The sequence below is a fragment of the Electrona antarctica genome (assembly GCF_951216825.1).
Source record: "Electrona antarctica genome assembly, chromosome: 11".
Classification (NCBI taxonomy): domain Eukaryota; kingdom Metazoa; phylum Chordata; class Actinopteri; order Myctophiformes; family Myctophidae; genus Electrona; species Electrona antarctica.
Window position 1 is genome coordinate 20,229,054 of NC_136792.1, and position 20,486 is coordinate 20,249,539.

Consider the following 20,486-nt stretch of genomic DNA (forward strand, 5'->3'; position numbering starts at 1 on the left):
AAAACATCTTGTCAGCGCTTGTGTGACCTTCTGCCCTTTGTGGATGGCAAATTAGATATAGCAACTACATTGGAGCTTACTGCTGGCTGAGTACATGAGCTACCTGAAGCAGACGCTGCCTCAGGACGTTCTCTTTAAAGTAGGTTTATTGCATATTTCTATGTACTGTAGAATAGATGTACTGTACTGATATTTTCTACTATGAAAATGTTGTGACTTCACTGATTTTGGTGCTGCAGGTTGATAAAGCTGTACAGCAGAATTCCATGGTGTCCCGGAAGAAAGCAAGAAAACCAGCAAAGAAACGGTATTATACTGTATCTAGAATTACTGTACAAAGTCAGATTAAGTCATATTTTAATAAAGTTACAGTAAATAATGCTTTTAGTGGTTACTCAAAATGGATGTATTCTTTTATTTTTCTATTAAAAAAAAATCCATAGAAAGGTGATTTGTGTCCCAAGGCCAAGGGAACACGCGAAGCCAGATGCAAAGAACTTAACTGATGGTATGACATCTTTCACCAACTTATTTTACATTGTGACCCAACTGGTCAGTCCTCACACTCTCAGGGTTAACAGTTAACAATACAAAGATTTTGTGTACTCTACACTAGTGTACATCTAATTGTACTAATGTTGCAGAACACAGAAAGTAGAAATTGCTATACCACTGTATAACGTATAGTAACTCCTAAACAAAGTAAGCCTACAGTGTCAAATGTACTAAATCAATGTTAGTGATAAATATTACGTGTGTGTGCCATGATTGCCATCCTTCATAATGACAACCCTGGCCTGTGTTGACAGATCAAGTGGTTTCTCCATTGGCAAGTGGGATCCCAGTCCATGGGCCGCCAATACTATTGGACAAATCATCCGTTCCTTGGGGACAAATGCTGCCAGTGTGCCAGGATCAATTTCCTGCTGCCTCATTTCATTCAGTGGAAAACAACTGGATAGAACCTCCCTCAGTGTTTCTTAGCCCAACCTCTATCTATTGCCTTCACAACAACAATGAACAGCCAGACCTTCCACCCAGAGGTGAGACTGGACCCATCTTCAAGCCATGTCAATACACTCGGACACATCCAACTCAGTTGTTCTCCCATCAGTGGGTTTGGGTGAAGCGTGCCTTCCTCATGATTACTTAGCCCCAACAGAACAATTTCCTATTATTTCGACACTAGTAAGCCAAGACACATTTCTATCTACAGTAGATTGTGCGCATCAAACACTACTTCCATCATCAGTGTTCAACAGTGCAACTAATGGTTCCAATGTTACAGCATTAGAAGAGCCAAATGACCCAATTTCTGAGTGTGTGTGTAACTTACGACCACCACTGGAGATTACTAGCAGTAACCTTTTGACTAATCTTGTACAGGTCACAAGCAGTTCCTTCGGGCTGCATTTGCTGACAGATACCAATGATGGCATATGCTTGTCTGATCCTTTTCTTGAAAACATCCATTTATCCCCTTAACAGTGTCCAACTCTATGCACAGATAAATCTGCAATCACAAAGTATACAGTATTGTAATGCACATAGGCCTGTTGTGCAGTGCTGAAAGGACAAATTAAGTGGAGCCATACTGATTGATGTGCTGGTGTAGTCGACATAATGTAATGTGTAGTCACATGATTGTAGTAGCTTTTAGGCACTGAGAGCAATCAAAAACTTCCATACACGTCTTCATAACTAAAGATAAATCAAGTGGCACTTTTAGTTGGAAAACCATTGCTCCAAATTTATATATTGACATTTCATATATATGGCTTGTTTTTCGTTCTCATTTGACTGTGGTAAGAGACATGTGACTCCTTTAGTTTCTAGACACTAACATGGTGAAAGTGAATGAGTTCGCTCAATATTCTAATTAGGTCATGCTTTATTGTATTTTCCATGTCTGTTACAAATGACTAATTGATAATTGGCTATGCATTGCATAACAAAGAGATGCTATGTCAGTGGTTTTCATTTTATTTTTTTGTGAAAATGTAAAGAAAAAGACAGCTTAAATTATGTCCCATATAAACTAAAATAAAGACCTCTTAAGTAAAGTGACTTTAATAATGGTGGGATCAACCCACCAATCAACCCACCAATCAAAAATGTTAATATTAATTACTATTCATAATATATTAATAATCATAGTTCAGTGGTAATTGAAATCTAGATATAAGGTTTTAGAGGAAAATTAAACAGTAAATGTAATCTAAGAGAAAGGGGTCAGTACTCCGTACACGGACCGATTTGTCTTGTCCGTGGCAAATCTTCGACCCAAAAATCGTTTGAGTCCTGGGCTACATCTGTGCAAAATTGTGGTGCTTTTAGACAAATTAGCGTGAAATCACCCTTATCTCTCCCTATGCTCCTCCACTAATTTGTACAATTGGTAAATTGTACAAATTAGTACAATGTACACATTGAATGTAGAAATGGAACTATTCTGTTGTACACTCAGTTACAAACCTGTTATGGTCATTCAGGGCTATCTCATTGTGTTTCTGGTAATATTAATGCCCATGCTCATTTTGTATGTCTATAAAATATTTTGACAAGAATGTCCACCACAAGCCAGCATGGCAATGGCCATGCTATTGACCAGCTATTCTTCTTCACATTAACAGCATGACTACATTATGATTTCATGAACACATGCTTTTAACATGAGATGACTAGATCATTACGGAGGATGCAAATTATCAATAGAACATAACTAGTGAACATTGTTTTTAAGTCAAATTACAGGCCAACTTGAGTGGTTATAGACCAAAGGTGTACACTATGACCACTAGGTGGTGCATTCAGGCTGATAAACAATACATACATTAAATCATTATCTATATATTGAATCTATATGTATTGAACCCCCAGTCAGTGAAACGTTTTTGAAAGGTTTATTTAGTCACAATTCCTTTTCATATAACTGTTTACATACAGCTATAAAAGCACATGGAAAGCCAAGCCACCATCAAATTCACAATCACCTGCTGTAGGTTTAAAGCTCGAGTTCAAAAACACAGAACCACTTCACCCGAAAACATTTCTAATTACTGGTTAAAATGGTTGTCCATACATTGCAATGTTAAAAAACTAAATATATATAGTTATTTAGAAACATTGATGAAGCAGGAATTACAGATATAAATAACATATATTGGAATTAAGACATTACATAATACAATTAGCAACCGAGCAGCACCACAGTTATTAGGTAGAAATATTAATTCCTACAATAGGAAAATGTTAAAAGTTAGAAAAAGATATTAATTTTTTAACTCCTCGGACTTGCTGTCCAGGTGGGTTTATATGTTATCCATCCATCATTGATAGCAGCTGCTAACAGTAATGCATAGTTATTTTCACACTGTTAGGGACTCTTTTACGCTACAGCATAGTTGTATATGGGTTTGTCAATAAGAAAAGACAAAACAGACTTAAAAACAAACTTTCTAGTCGTTTTACAGTTCCAGGCACACTTATCACCCCCCAACCCCATTGCAAACAGAGACTGTTCTATCGTTTGTTGATTAAATCATTAATGGAACACATGTATCGATATGCATTTCCCAAATTTCTTTAAAGCAACAGATAAAGTGCATTTTCTCTAAATCATAAAAAGCTTAAACCTTAAATACAATTATAATCATGAGGAAGGTTTACACTAGTGAGCATAGTTAAAACCATTCAATGCTTTCTCTCATTTTTGGGAATTAAACTTTATAGTATGAAAAATATATATCAATACTCATTTTGCAGTCAATATATACACACAACCATTTTATAATTTATCAAGATATATCTCAAATTATATTTTTGCACCACCTCTACTGCTGTTAAGATTAAGGTGCTATACAACGGTATCAAACTGTAATATATGCAAAGAAGTCAACTTGAATAAAATATAAAATGTTAATCATAAATATATTTTAAATATAGATTTATTTCATATGAGAATATACTGCTGTGTAGATTATGATTTAAGGCGCCACAGAGAACTGAAGGAAGAGATCACAGATTATTTGTCCCTTTTCTGCACTCTCTTCTCAGCCTCTGGTCTTTCCTGAAGATTGTACTCCTCCAGAAGGTTCTTTGCCGTCTCCCTGCCAGTTCTTTTCACCACAGCTTTGACTCCCAGGTTTTCAATATTGAAAGCAGTGATGCCCATATTAATGGCAGAGTTGACAGCGTGGTCTGTGGCTTGGCCTGCTGCAGGCCCATACCTTAATCAGAATTAATCAAGATAGGGTGAGAGGACAGAGCAAGAGCAAGTTGGGACAATTATAATGGAGTGTAAAGATTTCAAAGATGACATGCTGAACTGAACATGCATTTGAGGTGCACACCCATGCAGTGCAGAATTTCAAAGTTTGATAGCTTGAACCACTTTCCCACATTAATATACAATCAATTAAATTGTTATAGTTGCAAATTGCAATTCTACATGTTCCAAACATGTAGGAAACAGGGAATCGATTGTATAAAGTCATAAGGATGCAGAGTATGGTTGTTAATTGTAGGACTTTTCTTGTACACATTGGGGGAAATTATTTCAAGCAACACCATGAATTATGTGTGCCAGATAGCAATTCCACAGTGCTCTATAGTAGAGTAACATTCAGTGAGGCCATGCCTGTGATCAGCAGTATCAAGAGAAAAATTTATGCTGAATTAAGAAAAAGTACATGTCTTCTCTTTAGGTGGATCTAAAGTACATGTCTTCTCATTAGGTGGGTCTAAGATCTTTTGTAGACCCCTAAATCTGCAAAGTAAGTGGAAGAGGAAAAGGTACAAATATGTAAGTGTAAGTGCATATTTGTTTTTGCTTGTAAAATGCAAGCACTTATTTGCAAGATACACAAAAACCTGTCTAGCAAGCAGTTGAGCCAAAAATTGCTAATGTGTACACACTAAAGCAAGTGCTTTCAGAGGACTTACTTGTGCTTTACAGTGGTGACTGTTTCTGATGCCACACTCGTGGTGATGTTCTTTGCTGCTACTTCCAAGCCAGTCCACATAGTTGCAAAACCTGGGAGGGGCAGCAGTATTAAATTAATACAGTTTTGCCCGTAATGGCATTCCCAAAATCTGGAAGCCGATAGCCACGGCTAGGAAAATGTGGATTTCAATAGACCTCCTTCAGCAAAATGTCTCAAGTAAATGAAATGAGCTGCTATACCTTGAACTCCACTGGCAGCCACCACCATGGCTCCATCGATGTTGGAGCGCCCATCCTTATCTTTCTTCATAGATTCTGGGAGCAGCTTGCCTCCATGCTTTTTCACATGTGGGGCTAGCTCTCGACCCACACAGTTAGCGACAACACACACTCCATCCACTACGAGGACACAGGGACACTAGTAAGGCCTGATTTATACTTTGTCGCCCACCGAAAATAGACAATTTACAAGCTCACAATGCAAAGTGACACATTGTGGGCACGTATGTCGGCTGTTTTAGGTACATGCAACTATGTATTAATCTGGCTTCATTTCAACTTCATCACATCACTCTGTGAAAATTACATATTTTCAACTGAAACAAGAGAGTATGAAGATACATGATAAGCTGCGACCAGCTCAGTTTTCACTTCAAATTTTGGACACACCGACAGACCTGTATATCGTCGCGGAAACCACCCAACTCCATTTTATAATTATTTCACAGGTTGCGATGCATTTTGTGAGCTTGCCAGCTGTTCTTATCAATGACGGATAAGGACAGAGAAAACCTCGTAACTCTACTTGAGCTGGATTCCATTAAAGTGGTGATAAAACGATTAACATAATGCAAGTATCTGACAATAAATATATAAAGTCACAATAACAACTTTGATGAGGCAGTATTGCTTTGGTTAAAAAAAAAATAGGTTTTCTTCCATTTCTTGAAAAAATATATTTTGGAGTTAGGTGGTTTCTGCCCAACAGCAGAGATATGCTAGATGCACACATGTGGCTGACGAGTCGTCATTTGTCGAGTTTTGCCAATTCAAAATTTGCCTTAAGAAGTTTATTTACAAATAAACAAGAATAAAAAGAATAGAAAAGGAGCTAGATAAAGATGAACTCCTCACCTAAAAGCTGGCTGACTTTGACTGCACCTCCGGTGGCTTGCTTGGCAACAATGAGGCTTTTGGTCACAGTGGGGCTGACGGTGGTGGGTGTATCTTCTGGAGTGATGTGTTCCCTGAGTTTAGATGCCCCCTTATGAATGGCCTTGCCTGTGAACTCGGCTCCTTTCACCAGACCCCAGCTCAGCCACGATGCACCTGGGGGGACAACAGAATTACATAAGGTCAGGTCACATCACTTAGTTTTTTTAGTATATGAACTTGTGCAAGCACATTTTGAAATCTATGAGTCCACTGTGGCTGATGGAAAACAACACAATAACACCTACAACAGCATGGATTTCTAAGTCTAAGGTGTGTAGGCTCACCTGTGAGGATGCCACTAGACACTTTCTCACTCCACTCAGGCAGTGTTTTCTCCTCGGCTGTAGCTTCAGCGGTATCCTCAGCGGTATCCTCAGGGGGAGCGATGGGTACCTTCTGACTAAGATTGATGGTCTCTGCAGATTCATCTGGGGCCTGATCAAAGAGGCACATTGTTAGTCAGGCGTAGGCACACGCAGAACGTAAACAACTGGTCAATTTCTATGTAAGCTATGCTACACAGGCAATACAGACCTATTCTGATACTCGCCTTCAAGTAACCTCCCTGGTATCACAATACAGCCTCTCATTATTGTGTGCTGCTCAATACAATGTGCCATTTTCCTCCTTACAAAAGGGAAGGCCACAGTACAATTTAAAATGCCTGCTTTGTCAGTAAACAGTCTTTCTTTGTGCTGAAGCACTGATTAATCTCCAGCTCACAAATCCATTTGATAGGACAGACCAAAGGCAATATAAAATTGCTTACTTGATGGCTGGCCTCACTTTCATGGACGCCGTCCATAAAAAGAAGACTAGTCTGGTAATAAGACTATACTGTAATAACTGTATACATCAGAGAGGACCGTGTTTGGTTGCACTCTCCGTCAGTGTCGGTGCCCATCACGGTTGGTATCAGCACTTGTGTTTGAGCTCGATGCTATTCTAACTACCGAGAGATATAAGAGCATTAGCACTCATTAATTCCCTTCTATTTCCATCCCCTACCTATTTCAAATCCCTACAGTGCTGAGGTGGGGGTTAGATTATTCCTATTCCAGAGCATTGCTCAGAGAAGAGTATCCAGATTACACCAGAACATACTGTACTAGTTGAATAAATTGTGTTTATTTGTATTTCGGGTCAATACACTCTTTAACAAGAAACTTTGTGTCGGCACCATCTTTGTCAACTTTGGAAAAATGTTACATTACACTCTAGAAAGTGGGAGAAACAATAGCAAAGACCCAGAAATGTGTACGAACTAACGCACTCAGCTGACAATATAGCACATACACTAGTGTACCTGTATGTGTTCCCCTAAATGGTTGAAAGTTACACTGAAATCCACTCTGTTTTTACGGATAGCTTGTACCTAACGTTACCTTAAATAAACTGTTAATACAGTACATTCTTTGAATGCATATTAGTTTAAAACCACGATGAAGTTGTTACGTCAAAGGCCTGTGCTTTGTCAATGGTGTTCTCATGTTGTTTGAAATGGTTCAGAACTCATTCGGAGTTCCTCTGAAATACTTTTTTGCTTATATTCAAGCTCGCCACTTAATCAATACTGACACAAGGTTGGAGGACTATTATCCATTATACGAGGAAGTTAAAAAAACTTCTAAAACATTTTTTTCCCTCCACGTATGTCAAAACATGGCTGCAATGTTCACCTGAACCCTGAGGTCCGTCATCTGGGAGAGAAAGTCCTTGAACAGCTCTCTGTCTGCAGTGGGCAACTCCGAGGATAGTACCACCCCCACGAAGGAACCTGGACCCGGAGCCATCGTGTCAGGGAACATAAACACCCCAGTATTACACAGCAATACTGGGGAGCCCATGGCCATGAGAGGATACGCCCAGTCACAAACCTGTCACGAGTCAAAAATAAAATAGACAACCACAACAGTGTAGTGATGAGCATTAAGCAGGCTTACTGCTTAACTACATAGTTAATATGAAATACAAACCAATTGCAAAACATTTGCTTGCCTTAGCTTAGAGCAGGGGTCCTCAATGTTTTTCAGGGCAAGGACCCCTTAAGCTGAGACAGAGATGACGCAGGGGCCCCCACTACACTACATATTGTATGAAACTATGTCGCAGATTCAACAGCAGTCACTTGATTTACAGCAGTCACTATCATCAGTGTTGGATAAGGATTCATGTTGATGTGTATTTCAGACCGTTAACCACTTAAACCCTCAATACTTAGAAATATTGTACTTGATCTGCTCTTTTTTGCCGCTACAACAAACGCTTTGCTTCTGCTACTTTTGGCTAATGTTCCCCTGAAAAAAGGCATTCTAGGGGTCAATGTAAATAAAGTTCCTATCACGCAAAGATCCCCTGTTGAAGACCTAAAAAAAAGCGATAAAGAAACAATATGCAAGAGCACCGAATGTCCACTTTCACTATCAATGAGGGTAACTATGCATGCCAAATGGGACAGTGAAAATGGTCATAGATTATACTTGGCACTGTGGATGTGGAACCACTGATGTCATCCAATTGGGTAAGCCTAGTCTATTAGGGAAATTCCCCACAGAGGAAAAGCATTTCAAAACACATGACCTGCGTGTGTGTGTGTGTGTGTGTGTGTGTGCGTTTCTTTTGTTTGTTTGGTTGTTGTTGGGGTCCAAAAAAAAAGGAATGATAATAGTTATCTGTAACAGTTGCAACAGCTCTCTCGAGCAAAAGTCTTCAAAAACATTGCGAGAAGGCCAGAACTATTTTATATATATATATATATATATATATATATATATATATATATATATATACACACACACACACACAGTATGTGTGTGTTTGTTTCATTCAGACACATTAGAGCATGTGCTGTTTATAGGCTAAAGAAAACGCATCAATAGTTGGGAGTAACAGTCATCCGATATCCCCAACCCTTCCTGAGTGGAAAAGACAGTGATATGTTATCAACAAAACTATGCAAAGTGTTTGTGCTTGTGTAATATTCATAAAGTTGGTCTATAATGACGACACGAACAACATCCAAACAGATTTGGTCCCCAGGGTTTCAATGCTGCTGATGCAATGACGTGTCACACAACTCTAGCTGTCACCTGAACAAGATTAAGACATCACTGCCACAAATCTGTTGGGATTAGGAGCACTGAGTCAACGCTCACATGATAGTACACAGAGCAAGTGCACAGAGCAAGGGGTAGAGATCATTAACAAGCCTATCTTCTCCCTCTGGATACTAAAGAGGACGCAGTCCTGACAAGCAAGGTAAACATTATGAAATAAGGTAAAAGAGCACAAGAAGACTTGCTTATGATATGTGGATAATTCAAATTGGCTCATGAACTGCATTAGTGTGTTGAACTGTCTAGTTAAATACAGTGTTTTTTATACCAAAGCAACTCTCACCTGTAGAAATGCTGGGGGTCTGTTTGGCATCGCCTCGCACTGCTCAGTGGTAAACTTCACCACACGCAGATAGCCGGGGTAAGATGGAGCACTCACTTGACCATCAGGTGTGACAAAGAATATCTGCACCCCATTGGCTAGAAAGAACACCTCCTCTGCCTCATCACCCATGCTCTGGACTGATGGTGACGAGTTGGACGTATGGCTGTAGAAGTCTTCCCCTACCAGTGACATCTCTCCCGCATCTGTCCCATAGGAGATGGATAGATGGCCATCAGCTGCCTGAGGAGAATAAGCCGGCGGCTGTTCGCCTGGAACCACAGACTGTCTCGTAGGTGACAGCGGCATGACCGCACCGTTGCGTGTAGGGAGACCTCCTACGGCACCAGCCAGTTGGCTGTTGTTGACAAGCAATGGTGGTGAAGGCCTCTCTGGTTTCTGTTTGGTAGGGAGTTTGGGGTACAAGCTTTCAGAGGGTGTGTCTCCATTGCTAGCTCCAGATACCCCAGCGGAGGTAGATCCCAGGTCTGAGCTGGTCTCTATCATAGCAAGACGAGTGGTTATGTTGTTCAGGGTCTCTTGCATTTTCTCCTGCATCTGTCTGGCTGACTCCCAGGAGCTGCCAACACACTCGTCACCCTGTGAAGGCACACTGATGGCCCTGAGAAGGTGCTGTCGCCCTTGTTTGTAATACTCCAAGGCCTGTGCCTTCTGTTTAGCTTCATCTGCAGTCAGCCCTTTATTGATGCACTCAAAGGCCCTTTCATAGCCATCTTTAATTACTTGAAGTCTTGCATTGTCAAATGCATCTTGTTTCGCTTTCTCCATTCCTAAAAACAAAACAAAAAAAACAATGGGGTTGTAATTAGTTCAAGTTTATGGTACTATAAAAAAAAGAAAAGAATAAAGTAACCTGGTTGTATAGACTGACAATGTTAAATGGTTTCTTTTAAATTTCAGACTCAAGATCCTGATGCTCAACCTTAGTATATTAAAGTACACACACATATTGACATTTATGACACTTGTCAAATTGACGTCAATATCCCACAAACAGACAACTGTGCCAATGTCTCCAGATAGGTCAGTAGTAGCATGTGGCAACATTTCTCTGGCAGTTCACCATCTCTAGTCTACAGTAGGTCAGAGGTAGGCAGCCAATAGATAAAGCCATTCTCCAAAAATATTTATTATTAATATTCAATAATTGAATTGTTTATTGGCAACATAGAAGATCACTCCAGCCTTGAAAAAGGCAAAGTAGATCACATGCCTTCTAGATCTTTTAATTAACATTCTCATGGCATCATTGTAAGCTACTTATCCACAACCCGCAAGCTTATTCAGCAAGAAGCTTTCTTTTTCTAGCTTGAAGTATATCAGTCATTTGTTTTTCTGTAATAACATGTCCAAGATATTTTATCTTTTCACAGACAGATTTCAGACAAATTGTCTGTCAGACAGTTTGTAGTCAGGACAGGACATTATCCAATTTGGATTTACAGCTGTAGACTTTGATTGATTGAAGAATTTAGTAACAGTTTGGAGAATTACAGTACAAAAGACTGTTAACTGTGGACGACACCATAAAGCATTACACTTGTTTACAATAGGGTCCACCATGTTCAATTCATCATATCAGACTCAAAGAGGGCAAATCTAAATTAAAACTCTTGGTTGTTGTTGTTTTTTTGTCTTTGTGTCTGCCCACTCTTTTTTCTTTTTCTCCTTCTGAAATGTACACTCTGAAGCGATATTGCCCTTTGCCCCTGTTAAGTGTTGACTTGATGCCAGTCCTGAAGAAAGCAAGGATGTTACAGAGACACTTGAGATGGAGTCACTTGGAGGGGGGAGGGAGGGAAGAGGGGTGAAAAAAATTCCTGGGAACTGCACTTGTGTCCTATGTATACATAGAAATGCTGTTATTGTACTGCTTTTTCCAAATAAAATAAATATTATATATATTTTTTTAAACAGCACTCTAATACAGAACACTTTGTTGCTGCTGGAAACCAACCAAAACGAAATACTACGATGCACATCACCACAGGCCCCCATGATGACCAAAGACACAGGCTCACACAGGCATCACAGGCATTTGCAACAGGTTGCTATGCTATCACGCCAACCAACGTCAGGTTGGTTTCAGCCTCTCAATTTAAGATATACGCAGGAGTAAACATCTGCAGGTTAGCCAACGAGAATATAGACCGTTAAAACCTACACCCATACAGTACCGGTATGTTGTCACTGACTGAGCAGAATGCGATGTTTAGCGAACTATAGTTATCATTCGTGGTCAAGGTTGGCTAGGCTGCTGACAGCCAGGTCTTGGTTATTCTCCATACATAACGGTTTCAGCACATTAACACAAACATTAAGAATAGTTCATCTGTTTATTCACCGCCCTCCTTGTAACTTACCGTTCCCCAGAGAACGAAACGCTTTCAATAAAAAATAGCTGATTGATCCTGCAGTGCCGAGCTCACTAGCTAACAACTGTAACTTCAGTTGACAACAACCTCTTATGAATTATACTTCTTTGTGCGCCGTGTTGCGCACGACAGATGGAAGATCTACAAGCTCACAACGCGTCGCGACGCAGCGCGTTGTGAACTTATAGATCTGCTACTCTCTACTATAGCTCATTGGTCCTAAACTTCCTGGCAACGAACGAATCGTGAGTAATCAGGAAGTTGCATTCCATTGACCGCGAGGGGGGTGGTCACGTGTTTATAATAGTTTGTCATTATTTGTAATGACCACTGCGTGGTGACTGCATGGTGACCCCGGGACCTAATTTGCAGCTTCGAGCTTTCACTTTTGGTTTGCCACATAAGGCCCTTATTTAGAGGTATAAACCCCCCAGGTTGACCAGTTACGTGTACACAGCTTGTGTCAATTATGAGAAGAGGCTAAGAGCACCAAACCATGACCAGAGCTACAAACCATGGAGACTCACCAGCGAATCACATGATTTAGGTAAGGTTGTGGTGCTGCTGCTGCACCATACTACAAACTGCACTCATAGATGTGCACGTTGACGTGTCTGGACCTGGTCTGGACTCAGTCTCTGGACGATGGGCTGAGCTGAGCATAAAGCCACAAACGTGCGGATGTGTCGCCCTCTCGTGGCAGCTAGAGGCATTTTTGAATTATGCTTGTCCATGTTGTAGAAACAGGATTCGTTTGGCCACTGAAATTGCAAAAATGCAACACACATTTGCACACAAACATTTTGAAGATGGCAAAGTTAGCATCTAATTGCTCCTAATCTAGAGCGATTTACAGTAAGCAGGGTAAACACAAGGAAGGCAATACATCAAATGATGAGAGACGGTGTAGTGTGCCTCAGTAATCTAGGATCAAGGTAGACCTAGAATGCCTGTGATCATTTAATTAACTTCGTAAATTTTCATGTATCATAGGCATAGCTCCCTTCCACCCGTTCCTGGTTGAATTGAATTATGTGCGGCCTAAATGTGATAAATGCTCAGTTTGTACTCGCCCATTAAATCATTCCAAAGACGTGTAGTGAAATATGGTCCTCTAGTTTTATATCCATGTGAAAGTTCTGGCACAAAACGTGTATTTAGTCAATTATCTCCACTTTTTCAAGAGATGCACACGGACGTCTTTCTCTCCGGGCAAAGGGCAAAGGCAAATGATCGATGGACTGATTTTACGAATACGTCCTGTTTACCGCAGACGTCATCACCAATTGACCAGGGAAACACAAAAGTTTGGGTCACACAATTGGCAGGTGGTGTGATTAATTACCCAACACCTATCGCAAGGCACCTGCCAATTGTGTGACCCAAACTTTTGTGTTTCCCTGGTCAATTGGTGATGACGTTTGTGATGATCAGAGGAAGTTTTGATAAATGAAGTCCAGCTGTCATTCCGGGCCCCTTTGCCCGGAGAGAAAGACGTCCGTGTGCATCTCTTGACAAAGTGGAGATAATTGACTAAATACACGTTTTGTGCCAGAACTTTCACATGGATATAAAACTAGAGGACCATATTTCACTCCACGTCTTTGGAATTATTTAATGGGTGAGTACAAACAGAGCATTTATCACATTTAGGCCGCCAAGTTTACGTCCGTCATGAAAGTAAGTGCGACCGTTCTATGGCTCTGTATGTGAAATACTGTATATACTGTATGGAACAACAAGAGCCGTTCTAGGGTTAGGATCAAGGTAAAAGTATTGAGTGATTGATTGATTGAAATATTTATTAACAGTTTGCAGAATTACACTACATTTCAAGCACAAACTCAATACAAAAGACTGTTAACTGTGAGTGGACGGCCCAATTAAGCATTAAGTATCATCATTCTAAACATTATAATATAAAAAAAAGATATGTACATTGGAACTAGACAAACTATAGGATGTCAGTCAACAAATTACAAATAAAATGCACATGTCTTCCTGTACTGATTGGACAAATATAATCAATGTTTCTGCATTTCACCTTTACTCAGGATGTGATGAGAAAGGCTTCATCAAAGTCGGCTACTGAGGACACAGAGGTGCTCTCTGAAGAGAAAAATTAATGAATTCCGATAATCGGCCACCAATCAGTGATTGGCCGATATTCACTCTGATCGGTGATCTGCAATTTACCCTATCTGTGATCGGCAATTTACCCTATCTGGAGAAACTGATCTTTTACACCATATGGTATAAATATCAATCAGATATATAGTATAATATCCTTTGTGACAGGCCTAAACATACTCCCCTTCCTCCCCACACACAGGAACCGTTGTGGGTTCGGGTTGTGCAGTCGACGAGCTGTGATTGACAGCCTAAACCTAACCCTAACCTTAACCTCAGTAAAACTATACCTAAACCTAACCCTAACCTTAACATCACGAAAACTATACCTAAACCTAACCCTAACCCTAACCTCAGTAAACTTAATTTACCCAGGGGCGTGGTTATAAACACAACCTGTGTAGGAATTAATATGTCGCAGCTGGGCAACACACAGCTCTCCTATGTTCTGGGGCATCAGCCACTTTTTTTTACTTTGCTTACTTGTTTTACTGGTTATTAATTGTCAGCCGTGACCACTAATATGTTCTAGTAGAGGAAGGAGTAGCCTATTGCTTTTAACAAGTACTACTGCTGCCTAGGCCCTAACTAACAGGAACTGTGAAAGGACCATGTTGTAAAGACTGCAGAGGGCGCCAACTTCTGCCTAACTGGAAAAACAAAAATCAATGACACATTGAAGTGGAAAAAATGTGGTGGTTGAGAGGGTGCTTAGACTTGGGAAATAACACTAGAGAGCCTCAGCTGTTTGCATGTCCCACATTAACTGTCTTTGACCTTTTAGGAAGCAAATATTTAGTCCAAAGATTCGTGATGGCAAGTCGAGAGTCAGTAAAAACAAAAACATACAAAAATAACTGGTGAAATGTTTTATTCATGGTTCAATTCGCTGTTATTTTCTACACAATCTTAAACCTTTAGTAGAAAGCCAGGCAAAGGCATGTGTTAAATATTAGTTGCATCCCCAGTCTCACATATTCCAGACATTCATCCTTCACACTTACTGCTGCGTGAACCAGACTAAATAGGCTATAGGCACACATAGGCACATAGGCATACATGTGGTAGCCATTCATTACAACGTGAACATACATATTTCTGCTAAATTTGTGCCACCTTCATTGATTCTAAATCGTTATATTGTCAAAGACAAAGTTAGTTAGTTATTGATAACATGCTTCATGCATTTTATGGGCTAATCATAGATCGGACATTGCTTTCTTTTTTCCCCTTTTTTATTCAATGTGAATAAATATTGACTAAACAGATTTTCATGTTGTCCCCTTCACCATATGCACTAGTCTAGGTTTGTTTACTTCATATTTAAGGCAAGCGTTAAATTTGACTGCACAGTATTTCATCACTGATTGGGCCTGCACTTTATTTCTTGGAGTCTGGTGACCCCCAGTTAAACAACTCAGATGTAGCATTAAGCTCTAATGAATATGTTTTCAACAAACAATGTTTGGTACTGTATGTCTCTATCTATGGCACAAATGTAAACTAGAAAAGACATAGGAGGATATTCTTTGTTTAGAAAGGGCAGCAAAAAGTTGTAAAAACGGTGACTTCAGATACTACTCAGCCCTGTATATTTCAGTAATATCATTCCTGCTATTCTGTACTTGTTACCACATGCAAAGTGAGGTCAAGGATTTGTTTGCATTGTGAGGCTTTACAGTAAGGTGAACTTGACACTGAAACATACAGACAGGTGACAAATAAATGAGTGGAGAAACATAATGAATGCAGATGCTTTCTACAGGTGGACTGCATGATACAATTAAGCAATTGACATGCTGCCATTCTTCTGTGGTATGTATAAAAATGCTGAGTAGGCCAAAATGTCCTCGTTTTTTAATCAAGAAGGCTAGAGAAAAAGTGAGAAAAATAAGGTTCATTAAAGGGGCATAAGCGCTTGGGTGGTGCAGTGCTAAGGTCCCTCCCCACCACCACAGAGGTTGTTGGTTCGAATCCACCATGGTGCAAGCAGCTTTTTCGGGCAGCTATGCGACGCCGAACACAATTGACCCCTGTTTCGGGGAGGGAAGCCAGGCAGGGGAGGGTAATATTGGTCATTGCATGCACTCCTATGACTGGGGCAGCACCTGTTGAACGGGAGGAGTAGGACGAAGGCTCTACGTCCTCACGTGGGAGCTCCTCACTGTGGTAGGTGTGTATGTAGCAGGGGTTGACACTAACGCTTGCCCGCTTGCCCGGGGCAAGTAAAACAAAATGGTCGGGCAGGTGACGGTTGCTACCGGCTTGCCCGATCGGGCAAGTGTGCATTTTGAGTGAACGTCTTAGTTTAGTTGGCTATATAAACATTTACACAACATGAGATATATATGTCTTGAACGTGGTCATTGCGCGCCGCCTCCGTATCTTCCCCTGCTTTCTATCTCTCTCCCAAGCAACCCCCTGCCGCCGCCGCCACCACCACCACACACACTGTAGCTCTACTAGCACGCGTGAAGCTATGAGAGAGGTCCCTGCTCCAGCAAAATCTTGAGCGCCCCCAAAACAGGCCAGCAGCCTGGGGAAAAGGTAAAAAATACTACGGACACAGTCACAGAGAGGAAAAAGTGACGATAGAAAAAGTAAATGAGTCAGAACGACGTCAGCGAAAGTTTCCCGAGGAGTGGACTCGCATTTCCATGGCTGCTACTACAGCACCGTCCTTCTTTGCAAAGTTTTGCCGTGACTTCCCCAGCTTTCTGACCGGTATGTTCAGTCGGTAAACAATCTAAACATGGCATCATGACGACGCCACAACCCGCTTTGCGAGTCGCCAATAAAGCTCTGCCCGAGCAACACTATGTGGCGATGCTCCGTCGCACGGCGGTGTCGCGCCTTGAATGTTGCATCACAACGCTTGGGATGCGATGCGCCGTGAGCTTGTGTGTGGATCAGCTGTTTAAATCTCGCAGAACGTGCACAGTGCACACATCAATATACATTGCCTGCCAATTGTCAACAATAGCATCACTGGTTGGTTTATTGTGTTTTTAGAACGTCGTTGTTTAATGGTTGCCAGTCATTCAACACTCATCTCACGCTGATACTGATAGTATGCTAATGGATGTGTGAAAGTGGAACCTCCAGTAATGAGGTGTCCTCCCAATGGAAGAACAACTATGAAGAGAGCTACCTCTAATGTTAAAATAAACCTTGTATTGTTAAAATAAAATATAGTATTTACATAACTTGATTGTTTACTGTAGCCTATTGTGACTGACCAGTTTTCAACTGGGAAAGGAAACGTTTCAAGCATGCAAGTAGAAAGTAAAAAATACGTTAGAATAAACAGTAATGCAAAATGTAGGCCTACAATATATTTTGGGGGCAAGCAAGAGCCTCTGAGACCTTAGTGTCAACCCCTGTGTAGCATGTAGGCCTGTGTATGCATGTACTGTATGTACAGTATGTATGCATGTCCCTTAAAAAGTAGTAAATCATGGCTCATCACTCGTCACTATGCATTATGCCATGAATCAGAAGCACCTCCAGCCAGAAAGCCCGACATACCTGGTGAAGTAAAACTTAAGAAGAGCATGGAAGTTGAATGCATCTATGCATCTTTTCCCCCAGCAAATCTCTTGGTTATACCAACATTGTTCTTGTGAAGTATGATATAGCTATGTGTTATAATAATGCATTGTTATTTCCATTTGGCCAAAGGCAAGTCAACATGTCCACAAACTGCCAAAGGTCTGTGGAAAGAAATTAGACACAGATGAGTATCACCATATTTTTCGCAATACTGAATTGATTATCCAGTCTCTCCTATTGATGTATCCAGGGTTTAATGTTCTCCGAATCCACGCTGTTGCTCACGCATTACTGTTATGGTCCCTTTCCAAAATCAGAGCACTGAGATTCCAAATGGCAATCACAACACACAAAATCCATGTAATGGTTTAGAAACACAATACAATTATTATTTTTTTTTATACAATATAACACTGTTTTTGTTCCCAGATGGCCCTGTCTGCTGTTTAGCCATAACCTGAAGGGAACGGGAGGATTGAGAAGGATTAGGCAAAATAGATGCTATTTCAAGGGTGAAATCCAGCTCAGCTAAAAATAAAATTTGGATGATGTCAATCAGCTTTGTTCTCAAACTGCACGCTTTGTTCTCAAATTGCAGATCTACTTACCACACTAACTAATAACTATAGATACAAATTGGACAGGAAAGTTATGCCATTACTAGATTCGATGTCTTGACTCAGAGTCACAGGCCATTGTGTGCATACCCCGGCTTATAGCACAGGTGTAACCTCGCGTTACCAGGCTTTCCAGCACGTGAAGCTGGTCTCATGTGGTGTTTGCACTGGAAAAACACATGCATTCTGTCATATTCCTCAAGGTTCATGATGAAATTGAGAAGACAATATCCCAGTTTAGTTCTAGATGAAGGAACATCAAGACTTTAGTTACAGTTAACAAACTTTGGCTTTGCAAAACAGTTCCATAGTTTGTAGTGTTACCAATAAATTAAATGGCTGGCACCAGATACTAATGATTAATATGGGTTTATATTCTATTTTATCTCATGTTGATTGGTCTCTGTTGTATTTCCCTATGATGGAATCTATCTGATGACAATTCACAGTATGGCTGGTGATGCTATGTGAGGTACAAGGGAGCACAGTGGATCATAAACCCATCTCTGCTCAGTGATTAATGTTATGAGATGTTACGTGTCTTCTGTGCCAAATCCAAGAAACTGCCAAGCTCTGAATGAACGCTCAGATGAACCTTAATTTCTGGGAAAATGCCCTGTCACCATTTTAACAACCATGCCTGGTTTAGATTTCGCAAAGAACACTGTAAAATCATCAGTGTTTTACAGGTCAATTTGGTTGCATTTGTACAATCTCAGAGTTATGCATGGAATACATTATCACTGAGGATTTTATATAAAGAGGAATTGCAGATATAAAACCATGTAACAGAGGGGAGACAAGCATCAGTGTGTACTGTACATGTTTAAACATAATGAAACCCAATCAATCAATCAACTACAAAGGTTGTAGGTTGACCTTAGGCTAGTAATTAATTACTCAATATCTGACACATGACACTGAAAAGTGAACAACCTGAGGCCTCAGGAAGGTAAAGTTGTTAGGTCAGAAGATGCGCTGGAAGATATTGCCGGTACGGCACTTCGCAATCCCCTCTAGCAGTTGCCCTAGTGCTGATCCCTCTATCAGGCTTCCTTTTTATGAATTCCCTTACAAGGGCAAGACACCAACCTGCACAACAGGAGCAATTAGGGGTTGAGAGTCTTACTCAAGGACACTTCGACACCAACTCTGGGGGAGCCCGGGTTTGAGCTGGAGCTTGCGGTTCCTATCCGGTCACTCTACCGCTGGCGCTGAGCCACTGCCACCCCATATACAAACACTAACGGGTCAATTTGGTTCCATTTGTATACAGTCAGAGTTATCTGAGTTAAATGTAAAGAACCACTGCATTAAATTATAGAATTCACAGAATGTGTTATTACTACTACAACTACTACAGCACTATTATTGTAATGTGTAGAATAGTGGCGAGATGACTGAAGATGGATGTCCTGTTAATTTCCCCATTTCCCTCTATGAGAAGATAACAGCTGAGGTGTCTGTCTGTCTGTCTGTCGGTGCCATTTTTTAAATTGCAGATGTCATGTGGTGTGGGAGGTGGGAGTTTTGGAGCTTGAAATGTAAAAACGTTTTATTTATTACCAAAGTAAAAGTACTCCGATTTTCAGAAAATAGCAAATCTACAAGATCATAACGTATAAAAATTGCACGTTGTTCATGACATTTGAATCTACATTGCTTCTTGTGTCTGGATATCTAATCTCAATAGGACTTCTCTGAACCACAAGCTTGTGGGATCGAAACCTGGCAAAAGCAAGTCAATAGTTTTTTTTTAATGAGTGAATTGATTTTCTCTGTGAAAGTATGAAGGAATGGGGCGGGTCCAAAGTTTTATCACTTAAGTTATAAAAGTTAAATATTAAAAAAATGACAAAACATTTCAAAGTAAAAAGTTCAGGCCTGTGTGTCCAGATGAGTAAGCTAAAATTGTGAATGTCGTTTCCAGGTGAAAGTATGAAGAAGTTGTGATGTACCAAATTCCTCCATTGACGTCCATTATAATTTTTTTAATATTTCTAAAACTACAAAACGTTTAAAATATTCATGTACACCCGTGCGATTCTACAGTAAGCTGAACATGTCAAAGTGTGTAGGAGTAGTTTGATGAAAAGTTCTAAGATAATATCATACTGGTCTCGCTGCTGTTGTGTAATTGATAAATAAATACGTAGTTTGTTTGTGTGAACTACTCCTTTAAATAACTGATAT

General features: G+C 40.3%; 1 protein-coding gene and 1 long non-coding RNA gene across 4 annotated transcripts; one reads left to right on the forward strand and one right to left on the reverse strand.

The window, feature by feature from the left end:
- LOC306932799 lies at positions 1–1,872 on the forward strand. Its single transcript, XR_013791161.1, has 4 exons — positions 1–139; positions 240–307; positions 444–508; positions 810–1,872. It is a non-coding gene; the product is annotated as an uncharacterized lncRNA (long non-coding RNA).
- Positions 1,873–2,891: 1,019 nt separating this feature from the next.
- Positions 2,892–12,134, reverse strand: spartb (spartin b). 3 transcript variants are annotated; one of them, XM_079515182.1, is made up of 9 exons: positions 11,983–12,134; positions 9,560–10,389; positions 7,840–8,037; positions 6,445–6,595; positions 6,080–6,274; positions 5,186–5,344; positions 4,945–5,035; positions 4,692–4,768; positions 2,892–4,229 (listed from the first exon to the last, which is right to left on the reverse strand). In XM_079515182.1, exons 2-9 carry the CDS (start codon positions 10,385–10,387, stop codon positions 4,123–4,125), a joined length of 1,806 nt encoding a protein of 601 aa, XP_079371308.1. In that variant the 5' UTR covers positions 10,388–10,389; positions 11,983–12,134; the 3' UTR covers positions 2,892–4,122. The 3 variants fall into 3 exon arrangements, with proteins under 3 accessions (XP_079371308.1, XP_079371307.1, XP_079371309.1); XM_079515181.1 differs by lacking the exon at positions 4,692–4,768; XM_079515183.1 differs by lacking the exon at positions 2,892–4,229 and having other exon boundaries at positions 4,648–4,768.
- Between the last annotated feature and the right edge of the window lie 8,352 nt (positions 12,135–20,486).